Source organism: Sinocyclocheilus grahami, unplaced genomic scaffold, assembly GCF_001515645.1.
Source record: "Sinocyclocheilus grahami isolate Dianchi unplaced genomic scaffold, SAMN03320097.WGS_v1.1 scaffold303.1, whole genome shotgun sequence".
Classification (NCBI taxonomy): Eukaryota; Metazoa; Chordata; class Actinopteri; order Cypriniformes; family Cyprinidae; genus Sinocyclocheilus; species Sinocyclocheilus grahami.
The window spans coordinates 1370239-1384583 of NW_015505482.1; the positions used below are offsets into that span (position 1 = coordinate 1370239).

The following is a 14345-nucleotide window of genomic DNA, read 5'->3' on the forward strand; positions in this document are numbered from 1 at the left end:
TGTGTGTGTGCACTTTGGATGGGTTAAATGCAGAGCACGAATTCCAAGTATGGGTCACCATACTTGGCCACATGTCACTTCACTTCACTTCACTTCACAAAATGTCTGATTTCTAAGGTCTCTTACCTTTAATCACACCATCCTCATGAACGGCTGAAGCATGACCAGTGATCAGTTCTTCTTTTTCCTGACATCCTGAATGATAACAGAGAGAGTGTGGTGATTATTTCACAGCAGTTTAAATATACAAAATCATACTTTTGGCTCGTAAAAGAAGCAAACTTATTAAAAACGCCAGAGGTTTGTTCACTTGTTGAGTCACATAATATTATTACAAAGTATAAGGTTTGCGAAATAGCGAACTGCTTTGATTGTAACTGTCAGTAAAACCACATACCCTCCAGCTCTGTTGGTCTGTTGTTCATGTACTCCTTCATGGGTGAAGAAGTTTCTGCAGAGTAATCAAAAACCCATAGAAATGTAAATGCAGAGAAATTTTACACACACTCACATGCACACGCACAGTGTAAAACTTACGGTTCTTCGAGTCTGTCATTGAGAAAAACAAGTCCTCTGGTGCTGCTTCTTTGACCTCTGATGATAAGAAATTAACATTTTTTGTAAGAAATATTTATAAAGTATTTATACAGCGTTACATTTTACATACAGTTTACTGTAATTCAAAACACACAAGCTAATGCTAAGTGAAACGTGTAGTCATGTTAGGCAATCACAACAATAAATTAACCCTGATGTCTAATACAGTGCACAGATCTTTTTAACCATTTAATGTGTGATGTGACACGAAATCCAGCATGGGTGAGGCTTGACCCTTACCCATAACTCTATATGACTGTCCTCTTATGTGTCATTGTGCTTTTAGTTACATGACTGATTTAAAGGTGGGGTATGTATTTTTTCAAAAAGGCTTTAGAAAACGGGCCGAGTACCAAAACAAATGTCTAGCCAATCATCTGTAAGGGGCATGTCTACTCATGATGCAGAGGAGAGAGTGCTCAGTGCACAGGACAGACCCTTTTTGTGGTAGGGGCGTGTTTGTTTTGGTGATTTGAAATATCAACATTGGCTACCAGAAATCACTTACCCCACCTTTAACATTTGGGTTCAGTAAGAGTTGCATTAAATAGATCAATAGTGACAGTAAATAGTGACAGTTTTACAATGTCACAAGAATAAAAAAATAAAATAAAAAATAAAATATATATATATATATATATATATATATTTCAAAGAAATGCTGTTCTTTTGAACTTTCTATTCATCAAAGAATCATAAAAATGAATCATGGTTTCTACAAAAACAGCAGAACTGTTTTCAACATAGATAATAATAAGAAATGCAGCAAATCAGCATATTTGAATGATTTCTGGAGTAATGATGCTGAAAATTCAATTTTTCATCAAAGGAATAAATTACATTTTAACATATATTCAAATAGAAAAAGCTAACACTTCTTGTACTTGGCAGTACGTGGGAACGAAGACCAGAGGCCGTTTTTTTTTTAATGGATGTCAATGGAGGAGAGGCTTCACTACACAGAATAAACAGCTTTTTAGAGGAAACGGCTTATCATTTAATAAATCGACAGCCTATCTGCTAATCTTCAACATGTTTTACACTAAACAATACTTTTGGATTGAACTATTTTTTTAATTTACCACGAAAAAAAAATGCTGTTTTATAAGAAAAGTCACTGACTTTTTGCGACAGGTGGGATTCAGCTTACGGCATTTGTCATTCATTCCTATGGGATCCATAAACTGGATATGTCGCTCTCCGAAGGGCACTTCGGAGTGAAAACAATCGTGACAGCCATATTGAAGGGCCGTTCCAAACCGAAGTGCTCAAAACTGGCCACTTCAAAGGGCCCTTCGGAATGAAGGATTTCAAAGGGTACAACTGATGAACACTTCGGGCTCCCATGATCCTTTGCACAGATTCTTTGCATGATGACAGCACCTCCGTGTGGGCACGTGATGATGACGCAGAAGGGCACTTCAAGAAACAGTTGTTTGTTCGCCTACACCCTTCAACCCTTCGAAGTTCTCACTCCAGAGGGTAAACCCTTTGAAGGGATTAGGGTGTAGGGATGAGCCCTTCCGAATGGAACGCAGGGTGATTGTTCTTCTTCTTCTTTGGTGTTTATTGGCAGTTGGCAACCTAACTGATTGGTGCATTACCGTCACCGACTGGAATAAAGTATGGATCAGGATTTTGCTTGTAGGACAAAATAAACCATAAAAAACCAATCAAAACAAATAAACAAACTAGAAATTAAAACAAAACAAATAAATAAAAAACCAATCAAAAAGACTATATTATTTTATATAAGTCGATTTATCCAAATTATGGTGACCAAATGTCCCAGTGTCATGATTCCAGACTATGATCCCTTGTCTTGGTTTTGGGTTTTCTTCTTCTTCTTCTTTTGATTTGATTGGTGGCTGACAATCAATTTTAAAGGTGCATTATCACCACATTCGGTGTCTGAGTCTCGCACAACTCTGACTGAAATTCAGTGATGTCAAGGCTGTATTGTGATTGGTTATTAAGGGACATGTGATCCAAGTTAGCGTTACGCTTTCTCCAATAGTAAGTAATACAGACCCTCTCATCTCCTTATATAAGACAATCTCTGGCCTAGTGCTTTGTGCTGCTGAAATGTCGTTAATGGGGAGGAGAATGTCGGTTCACAAAGATGTTTGTGGGTGCGCGACATTATACGGGGAAGGAAACAGTATGGTGCTTACAACAGTTTAGTCCAGGAGCTCCGGTTGAATGATGCACGGTTTGAGGCATATTTTAGACTAGATAGAGTTTTGTGCTCATATCATACAACTCCTTGTGCTCCGAAACTAGTACGATATTTTCAATTTTTTCGTGTTGTTTTTGTTGCTATGGAAAAAAACTCGCTACTCGCTTCACTCGTTTTAAAAAGCGCTCAGGACTTTTTTGAAAACACAGTTTACTCTATAGGATTATACTGTAAAACAGACGCTGACAGATTAAAAAAAGACGCCAAGTGTGAACAAAGCCTTGGTGAGCAAAAGACACTTTTGAATGAGAGTGTGTATGACAACAAATTCAAGATGGCTGAACCCACATCAATGGGTTAAGTGTTTAAAAGCTATTTTATATTTAAGGCAAGCAGTTATTTACACTAAGTGTATTCCCACTGAGTGTAAATTATAGTAGACAGACACTGTTTAGACCAAACGTAAATATCAACAAATAAAACCCTGTTTACACTAATATGTGCATATATTGAGAAACTCAAACCAAGTGTAAACAGAAGTGGTACTATAATATTTGCAGTAAGTCTGAGCAATGAGTGACACAAGGACAGTCATTGGTAAATGGACACTGCATGCAAGACCAACAGCATAAAGAAGCTTAATTTCAGAAGTATATGTATTAATATCTGATTGTACCTGGTTTACGGGTGATTTTTAGAACGATGCATCCAATGATCAGGATTACAATACAGCAGAGGAGACATCCTGAGATGGCCAGCAGTATTTTTCTTTTGAATACTGTAATAATAAGGAAAATGCACACATTTAGATAAAGTTAAGCAACCTATAATGAACATTATAGGCCTATAATACATTATATAGAACAAAGAAGAAGTTTATTTTGTCTATTTTGTCTGCCATGTTTACAGAATATATTATCTCACTGATAATATAACTCAAAAACTAAAAATTGTATTTCTTGTTTTTAATCTAAATCTTGAAGATCATGAAGATGGCCTGACATTGTTCTAATGCACAATTTATTCACATATGTATGAAACAGGTTTAATAATAAATATTCCCATGACTCACTAATATTATTGGCTATGAAGCCGTCACTCAGAGCGGAGTACAGCGGTCTCACTGTGTTAATTCCCTTGCACTTGAATTCACTTTTGATTGTTTCTTCATTTCCTGTCACTTTGAGTACATCTGAGGATCCATTGAGCTGCTGTCCGTTCATGAACCAGGTGTAGTTCCACTGCCTGCTGTCTGAGACGTTACACCTCAGAGTCATATCACCAGTCATAATGTCACTCAGTTCAGTCTCCAGACTCAGGAATGCAGGTGGACGAGCTAAGAGCAAAGTAATATGTTACTTTATAATTTTTAAATAAAATATATTTCATAGTGAGCCCTCGAATCAGTACCCTTAATGCTTTTACTTTTACCAGTTTTAGTAACTATTCAAACTACACTTTTAAAGTGATTCTTTCATAATTTACTCATCCTCATGTCGTTCCAAACCTGTATGACTTTCTTTGTTCTGTGGAGCATTAAAGGCATGCAGGGTAAGTGATTTGGTTGAAAAAATTTATTTTTTTAATGCTGGTTGAAATTCTCTTCACATCCCGATAACAATCACTAAGTTAAGTGGGCTAAATGTATTTATATGTACACAAAAAATTAAAGGATAGCATCAAGTCAGTTAAACTCCTGGGCTATTGATCTGGGCTGTGTTTCCCAAAAGCATTGTTAGTTTAAGTTGATCGTAGCTCAATTGGTTTCAATGGGTCTACAATGTACTTAAGCTTACGATGCTTTTGGGAAAGGCAGTCCTAGTCAGTTAAGTAGCAGAGGGGGTTGTTAATCAGTTTGAGCTGCTTTGGTGTTAATGAAATTAACAGCAGGTGCACTAGATGGGTAACAATGAGACGACTCCCAAAACATGAATGGTTTCACAGGTGGAGGCCACTGATATTTTTTCCCCTTCTCATCTTTTCTGAATGTTTTTCAATAGTTTTGCATTTGGCTAGGGTCAGTGCCACTACTGGTAGCATGAGGCAGTACCTGGACCCTACAGAGGTTGCACAGGCAGCCCAACTCCTTCAGGATGGCACATCAATATGTGCCACTGCCAGAATGTTTGCTGTGTTTCCTAGCACAGTCAAGAGCGTGAGGAGAGTTCAGTAGAGAGGCAGTTTCTCTAGGAGCGCTGGGCAGGGCAGTAGAAGGTCCTTAACCCATCAGCAGGACCAGTATCTGCTCCTTTGTGCAAGGACTGCCAGAGCCCTACAAAATGACCTTCAGCAGGCCACTGGTGTGAATGTCTCTGACCAAACAATCAGAAACAGACTTCATGAGGGTGGCCTGAGAGCCCGACGTCCTCGCAAGGACTGCCAGAGCCCTACAAAATGACCTTCAGCAGGCCACTGGTGTGAATGTCTCTGACCAAACAATCAGAAACAGACTTCATGAGGGTGGCCTGAGAGCCCGACGTCCTCTAGTGGGCCCTGTGCTCACTGCCCGGCACCGTGGAGCTCGATTGGAATTTGCCATTGAACACCAGAATTGGCAGGTCCGCTACTGGCACCCTGTGCTTTCACAGATGAAAGCAGGTTCACCCTGAGCACATGTGACAGACATGAAAGGTTCTGGAGAAGCCGTGGAGAATGTTATGCTGCCTGTAACATCGTTCAGCATGACTGGTTTGGTGGTGGGTCAGTGATGGTCTGGGGAGGCATATCCATGTAGGGACGCACACACCTCTACAGGCTAGACAATGGCACCCTGACTGCCGTTAGGTATTGGGATGAAATGCTTGGACACCATTGTCAGACCCTACACTGGTGCAGTGGGTCCTGGGTTCCTCCTGGTGCACGACAATGCCCGGCCTCATGTGGCGAGAGTATGCAGGCAGTTCCTGGAGGATGAAGGAATTGATACCACTGAATGGCCCCCACGCTCGCCTGACCTAAATCCAATAGAACACCTCTGGGACATTATGTTTCTGTCCATCCGACGTCGCCAGGTTGCACCTCAGACTGTCCAGGAGCTCAGTGATGCCCTGGTTCAGATCTGGGAGGAAATACCCCAGGACACCATCCATCGTCTTATTAGGAGTATTCCCCCGACATTGTCAGGCATGCATACAAGCACGTGGGGGCCATACAAACTACTGAGTACCATTTTGAGTTGCTGCGATGAAATTTCAGCAAAATGGACTAGCCTGCTGCATTGTTTTTTTTCACTTTGATTTTCGGGGTGTCTTTGAATTCAGCCATCTGTGGGTTGATAATTTTCAATTCCATCAAACGATGTGGCATTCTTTCGTTCCTAACACATGACCCAGTCCATATCAGTATAGATATCCAGCATGATATTTTTCCCCATTGAGATCTGATGTGTTTTCAAAATGTTCCTTTAATTTTTTTGAGCAGTATATTTATATCGTCTGTGTTTATTATTTGCATACCTCCGCGCACTCTATTCACGCAGACATGATACGTCATCAGCGCGTTCCATTATGCTATTGCAGACTGAGCGAGAATGTAAGGCGTTATTACAATATTATGCACTTTGTACTGTATTGTTTTCTCACAGATAAATTAGAGGTAATCTGACAGCATTGTATTCAACGCTCCACCAACGCAGTCTCTCATTGTGTTGCAGGTTAGCCTCTGGTCTGCCTGAGTGCGTTCATGTGTATTTTGGAGGAGGCGTGGCTTTGGAGAGTGATTATGCAGGGGGGGGGTTATGCTTTCAAAGCTAGCTTGTTATTGCTAGCCTCTCCGAAATTGCCTACCCTACCTTTAATGAAGTCATTGGGGTTCAAAACTACATTAGACCCCAAAGACTATATGGACTACAAAGACTGTATGGACAAAAATGAGTAAATTTTTAACTGATATCAAAATATCTTTTGTGTTCCGCAGAAGAGGAAAGTCATACATGTCAGAAACAACATGACATGAGTGTGAAATGATAACATAATTTCCATATTATTTTGGGTGGGTTTCTTTAACATATCAACTTATCATTTTAAACTTATTTAGTGCACTGCCATGGTTATATCCTAAATGAAATGGCCACAATATGTAGTTTATATGGACACAACTTACCTTCAACTTGCACTTGTAGAGTCTCACTGTCCAATGAGAAGTCTCCTCTCTGTACTTTGCAGTGATAGTCACCAGTGTCAGTGACAGATACTGAGTCGATGGTCAATTCTGGATTTGTGATCAGAGGATTTGAGTCTTTATGCCAATGGTATTCCCAACCAACTCCTGACAAATTACAATGAAGCTGGACTCGTTCCTCAGTGTAGAACAACTCAAACCACTCATGTTTTGTAATGGCTGCTTTTGGGGTTATGTCTAGGAGCAACAGAGGTAAAATTAGAAACAGCTGACCTCAAACAATAACTGTCTTTGAGTTGCTTGTGCTTGTTCTAGATCTTGTGCTAAATGAACTGAATTCAACATAGCCAGAAAGCTGCAAACACTGACAATTTCCATGCTATAATTACAAACAATAAAGAAGCTAAACCAGTCCTCACTAAAGAACTTCAATCATGACATACTTTAGTAACTATTTGCATCTGTGATTGTTTTACATAATCATGTTTTAAAATGTATTTATTAAAATGAGCATAAATATGTTAATTGTGAAAAATTGTATAATGGTTCAAATATGGCTACCTTTGGAACAAGCAGGATTCATTTAGTTAAAATATATATGCTTTATTGAATGGTTTACATGTAATGAATAGGATTTATTGATGATACATACTGTATATAAACCTGGTTCCCATTCAGTCAGTCACGTTCAACGTTACGTCAGTGACTGACGAATTGGGATCTCGCCCGAGAGCCCAATCACCTTCGAGTGTTAACTAAACAAGCCAATGACAGTTGGCGTGCGTAACCCTCGTTCCCTGAAGGAGGGAACGGAGACGTTACGTTCCGTTGCCACAGTTGCTGTACCACCGCTGTACGGCCTGGGCACGTAGTCTCGGCTCCTCAGCGAAAAACTGATGTGCGTTTGCACGCGCTCTCCTTTTATATCCGCGCTGCGGGGCGGGGTGCGCGTGGCGAAACACGCACGCCAACTGTCATTGGCTTGTTTAGTTAACACTCGAAGGTGATTGGGCTCTCGGGCGAGATCCCAATTCGTCAGTCACTGACGTAACGTCTCCGTTCCCTCCTTCAGGGAACGAGGGTTACACAAGTAACCTAGACGTTATTCTGTGTTTAAAACACATTTGGTTTGTGTTAGTATTATTTCATAAATCTCATTCTTAATGAGTATAATATGTACAAATATGCATTACATTAAGTTTGTTAGTTTGTAAAAACTCTGTAATCCAAATGGATGGACATTTAATTAAATATCATAAACCTTCAATATAGGCCTACATTTTTTTTGAGAATATGGAAAGCACACAGCAATATAAGTAAAAGTAAAAGTAAATTTATGGCTTAAAGGGGTAATATGATGCAATTTAAATTTTTCCTTTCTCTTTGAAGTGTTACAAGCTCTTGGTGCATAAAGAAGATCTGTAAAGTTGCAAAGGCTAAAGTCTCAAATCCAAAGAGATATTCTTTATAAAAGTTAAGAGTCAACCACGCCTACCTTAAACAACTCGTCACTATGTGGGAAGATTTGCATAACGCCACCCAAATGTTCATGCAAAGAAAGAAGGCGTAACTTTAATTCTTGATGTTGCCGCCGCTGCCATGTTGTGGAGTCACTGTGTGTTTTGTTGTGAAAGCGAACGCGAGTTTTGAGCAGTGTAGAGTAGCGCTTGTTGTTTGTCGTTTCTCCGATCACAAATGCAGGCGATACGCAATGCGTAAAAAGACAGTATAAGTCATTATAATCAGTAATTATGTCCCCACTGGATTTTATTGGTTTTGTCTCGTCCTGCTGGGAGACAGCATCACAGTATGGTGAGGGGCATAACATTTCCGTCACATACTTGACGCATTCGGCCAATCACAACGCACTGGATAGCTGGCCAATCAGAGCACACCTCGCTTTTCAGACCGATGAGCTTTCTAAAACTCGACGCGTTTCAGAAAGGCGGGGCATAGAAGAGAAACAATAATGTACAGTATGTGGAAAATAATGTGTTTTTTGAACCTTAAACCGCATAAACACATTGCATTACACCAAATACACAAAATAATGTTCTTTTTAGCAACGTCATATGACCCCTTTAAGTAAATAAAAGTTTGTTTAAGACAAATCTGCTATTATTTTAATCTCCAGTTTGTTATTTAGCAGTTTAGATAATGCTTCGTTAACTAGCAGAAGACACTAACCGGTTTTAAAATCCAGTTGCGCAGATGGGGAACATTGTAACACTGCGTTACTATTAAACTATGCTATTCTATGACATTAGCGATGTAATTTACACTATTTACTTTTATTAAAGGGGTCATATGATGCTGCTAAAAATAACATGATTTTGTGTATTTGGTGTAATGAAATGTGTTTATGCGGTTTAAGAAAAAAACACATTATTTTCCACATACTGTACATTATTGTTTCTCCTCTATGCCCCGCCTTTCTGAAACGCGTTGATTTTTACAAAGCTCATCGGTCTGAAAAGCGAGGTGTGCTCTGATTGGCCAGCAATCCAGTGCGTTGTGATTGGCCGAATACCTCAAGTGTGTGACGGAAATGTTACGCCCCTACCATATTGTGATGCCCTGTCCGGCCGGAGCGACGAGACAAAAACATTAAAACCCATTATAAACGATGCATTTGTTGCATCCAGTGGGGACATAATTACGGATTATAATGACTTATACTGTCTTTTTATGCATTGCGTTGCATCGTGCTACATAAACATAAAACCATGTCTGCATTTGTGATCAGAGAAATTACAAATAAGTGCTACTCTAAAATGCCCAAAACTCACTTTTGAATCGTCAGTGGCAAATTCTTTAAATATGAAAACATACTTACAGTCTGTGAGTCAGAACAGCCGGCATTGTAGTCTACTCTCCCAGGATCAGGAAACAGTCCTCCATAAAATGTGCTGCACACATCTGAATATTTGGGTTAAACTGTTCTTGAGCACTTTTGTAAATACAACTTAACCACTGATTTCTAGTCGTGTCCTCTTTTGGAAGACCAAACAAAGTAGTTTCGCTTTCACAACGAAACACACGGCAGCAACAATACTATAGCGAGAATAAAAGTTACACCTTCTATCTTTGCATGAACATTTGGACGGCGTTATCCAAATCTTCCCACATAGTGAGGTAGACATGTGGGGGCGTGTTAGAACGAGTTGTTTTAGATAGGAGTGGTTGACTCTTAACTTTTATAAAGAATATCTCTTTGGATTTGAGACTTTAGTCTTTGCAACTTTACAGATCTTCTTTATGCACCAATAGCTTGTAACACTCCAAAAAGAAAGGAAAAATTTAAATAGCATCATATGACCCCTTTAATCTTAATGAGAAACCACAAGAAGCAGGTGAATAAAGACTGACAGTCAATATTTAAGGTTCAGAAATTAATGTAAAGTTATGTAAAGCATTTTGGCTCGTTTATGTGAATGGTTGCAATGTGTTCATTGTCAAACTCTAAAATCAGTTTATTTTTTAATTCGTAAAAAAAAAAAAAACATAAGAAAATTAATCCTGGAATTTGTGATTATTGTAAGGGTTATTCGATGACTGAATAAAAAACGTATTTAACAAAAACAAAAAAACCCACCAGGCATAATAACACTGCCACCTACGGGCATGTTGTCACATTTGACTTCCATTTTTTGAGGGTAAACAAAAGAAAAACGTATACACTGTAATTATGAAACAAAGCGACATATTTCTACTAGACACGTGTGAAATTACTGTGGATAAAAAAAATACTCTGAACCCCCTGTGGATTTACACAAATTGAGAAAGTCAAAAATTGTTAGGTTGTGCCCCTAACACTTTACTGTACACATTTTAAAATCTAAACTTCTTCATAACACTGAACTTTAAGGTGTCTGTCACCATTTCTTTCATATGTATTGATCATAGAATATCATATTTTCAAAAGCAGTTTTACTTGCCATGAATATGAAGTTGAACAGCTTCAGTTTGTCTAGTAGTCACTGCTGTTCTCGTCAGATGTCTTCCTCTGCAGGTGAACAGTCCTGAATGACCAGCTTTAGCTGAGCTGATGGAGAGAGTGTTTCCAGGAAAGGAAATGTCCTTATCCTTGAGAAGCTGAGCTCCGTTTCTAAACCATTCATAGCCCCATTTATTTGAATCTTCATCGACTGAACACTTCAGAGTCACTTTCTCAGTTGGGTAAAATATATTCCATTGAGACTCTACTGACAATTTTGGCTGAGGCAGTTCTGCAAAGATAAAGAACAATGTAACAGAACTAGACACTTCTGACTGTATTATGCCTTTATAATTGTACAAAAAATACCTTTATAAAAGTAATTAAAACACTTACACAATTATATTTATGCAAGTTTTATTTATGATTTCAATGGAAACACCAAGATACATTTATACACAGGAAATAAACAGCACTAAAACTCAATCTTAAATAATTAAAAACAAAATACAACGTTGAAGTTCTTAAATTAGCATTGAGCTTATTAACATGCAAAATTCAATGAACTGTTTTCTGAAATTAGATGTGTGTTTTTAAATGTCTGTATTTCACAATATAACACATTATAATTTAATCATGACTTGCTGCTTTCAGCTACAGTGATAACAGACTCTTACCATGGACTGTTATCGAATGCGATGTACTTTTTGCAGTCGTCACCTTTCTGTCCTGTAGCTCAGCTCGACACACATACGCCTCGTCATGACTGGACTGAACTGAGAGTGTGAGAGTGTTTCCTTTTATGCTTGCTTCACCATTGGAGAAAATCTTGTTCTTGCCCTTGAACCACATATAATTCCATTTTTTTGAATCTTGAATGTCACACTGCAAAGAGACTTTTTCACCATGAAACGCTTCTGTCCAATCAGACTGGATTTGTGGTTTAGGTGGTTCTGAAGGAAGAGAGGAAAATGGAGGGTGAATGAGGTCTGATAGATAGATAATAAAGAGTCTAATAATAACATGTTCATGCATGACCTGGGAATTTTCTAGAGGCACTGTAAACGCAATGCATGCACAATGGGAATAGTATTCCATCATGGAAATGATTATAAAGAGGTAAATTATGGATTCACCTTGAACTCGCACTTGTAGAGTCTCACTGTCCACTGAGAAGTCTCCTCTCTGTGCTTTGCAGTGATAGTCACCAGTGTCAGTGACAGATACTGAGGCGATGGTCAATTCTGGATTCGTGATCTGAAGTTTTAAGTCTTTATACCAGTGGTATTCCCAACCAACTCCTGGCATGTTACAATTAAGCTGGACTCGCTCATTACTGTAGAAGGGTTCAAACCACTCAGGTTTTGTAATGGTTGGTTTTGGTGTATCTAAGAGTCACAGAGGTAAAAATCAGAAAGAGTGGACCACCTTCAAACAAAAACTGCTTTGAATTGCATGTGCTTTTTATTCTTTATTATCCAAGACTACATGAAGTGACTCGTGCTGCTAATAGTGTCTGACTGCTGTCAAGAAGAGTACTCTTTACTCTTTATTTCATATGAATAACACAGTATATCATATTTTCAAAAGTAGTTACAAAAATTCAAGTTACAGCTTCTTCATTAAACTATTTTGGGTGCATGTCACTTTCGTTGATATTTATTAATCATAGAATATCATAAGTAGTTTTACCATGAATATGAAGTTGAACAGCTTCAGTTTGTCTAGTAGTCACTGCTGTTCTCGTCAGATGTCTTCCTCTGCAGGTGAACAGTCCTGAATGACCAGCTTTAGCTGAGCTGATGGAGAGAGTGTTTCCAGGAAAGGAAATGTCCTCATCCTTGAGAAGCTGAGCTCTGTTTCTAAACCATTCATAGCCCCATTTATTTGAATCTTCATCGACTGAACACTTCAGAGTCACTTTCTCAGTTGGGTAAAATATATTCCATTGAGACTCTACTGACAATTTTGGCTGAGGCAGTTCTGCAAAGATAAAGAACAATGTAACAGAACTAGACATTTTTGACTGTATTATGCCTTTATAATTGTACAAAAATAAAAGTAATTAAAATACTTACACAATTATATTCATGCAAGTTTTATTTATGATTTCAGTGGAAACACCAAGATACATTTATACACAGGAAATAAACAGCACTAAAACTCAATCTTAAATAATAAAAAAAAAATACAATGTTGAAATTCTTAAATTAGCATTGAGCTTATTAACATGCAAAATTCAATGAACTGTTTTCTGAAATTAGATGTGTTTTTTTCAAATGGCTGTATTTCACAATATAACGCATTATAATTGAATCATGACATGCTGCTTTCAGCTACAGTGATAACAGACTCTTACCATGGACTGTTATCGAATGCGATGTACTTTTTGCAGTCGTCACCTTTCTGTCCTGCAGCTCAGCTTGACACACATACACCCCGTCATGACTGGACTGAACTGAGAGTGTGAGAGTGTTTCCTTTTATGCTTGCTTCACCATTGGAGAAAATCTTGTTCTGGCCCTTGAACCACATATAATTCCATTTTTTTTAATCTTGAATGTCACACTGCAAAGAGACTTTTTCACCATGAAACGCTTCTGTCCAATCAGACTGGATTTGTGGTTGAGGCGGATCTGAAGGAAGAGAGAAAATGAACCAAACTGTAAGGTAAATGTGTTGAAACAGATAATACATATCCTTATACTAACAACACTAAGCCTATATGTACACTACTGTTCAAAAGTTTGGGGTCAGTAATTATTATTTTATTTAGTACTTGAAGGATGCATTCAATTGAACAAAAATGACTCTACATTGATGATAAGGAATTATTAGTGAGCACCAAATTAGCATATTATACTGATTTCTGAAGGATCACGTGACACTGAAGACTGAAAATTCAGCTTTGCCATTACAAAAATAAATTACATTCTAAAATATATTCAAATGGAAAAAGAAATGTTGCCTCTGTGAACATTAGAGACTTCTTTAAAAAAAGCATTAAAAGAATCTTACTGACCCCAAACTTTTGAATCTTGTAGTGTACATCCAAACTTTTTTTTGTTGTTGTTAAATATAGTTTAACTTGTTTCTCAACAACAAAAGCTGATCTTTGGTTCTGCTCCAACAACTTCATTAGAATCATTTTAATGATTGAAATTACCTCTGACGTTCAGTTGAAATGTATTACTTTGTTGAGTAGTTACTTGTCTGTCACTGTGTTTTCCTTTACAAGAATATTCTGCAGAGTCAGAGTGTTTTACAGTGATCGCTAAGACACTGTTGTCTTCCGAACTCCAGCTATCTCTCATCCACTGGAAGGTCCAGCCTGAAGAACCACCTTCAATTTCACACTGCAGATTGACTTTTTCATGAGGGAAAAACTCTGTCCAGTCAGGATTCAAGGATTCAACTCTGTCCAGTCAAGGAAACCGTTTCCGGAGGGAACTTCCAGCGCCATTTTGAACTGTTTGTAAACAGATAGCCGAGCCAAGCTAGTAGCATTGAAGGC

At 38.3% G+C, this 14345-nt stretch overlaps 1 protein-coding gene across 1 annotated transcript in view; it reads right to left on the minus strand.

Annotated features, from left to right (window-relative positions):
• The window catches only part of LOC107601322 (carcinoembryonic antigen-related cell adhesion molecule 5-like), an 18898-nt gene extending 5532 nt beyond the window's left edge, over positions 1–13366 (minus strand). Inside the window, exons 1-12 of the mRNA XM_016293477.1 lie at positions 13192–13366; positions 12525–12815; positions 12258–12260; positions 11969–12220; positions 11510–11785; positions 10834–11124; positions 6878–7132; positions 3849–4112; positions 3453–3554; positions 538–594; positions 398–451; positions 127–195 (exon numbers count right to left, since the gene is read on the minus strand). Coding sequence (XP_016148963.1) covers positions 127–195; positions 398–451; positions 538–594; positions 3453–3554; positions 3849–4112; positions 6878–7132; positions 10834–11124; positions 11510–11785; positions 11969–12220; positions 12258–12260; positions 12525–12815; positions 13192–13366 — 2089 coding nt within the window. The remainder of the gene's footprint in view (positions 1–126; positions 196–397; positions 452–537; positions 595–3452; positions 3555–3848; positions 4113–6877; positions 7133–10833; positions 11125–11509; positions 11786–11968; positions 12221–12257; positions 12261–12524; positions 12816–13191) is intronic.
• Positions 13367–14345: the final 979 nt, after the last annotated feature.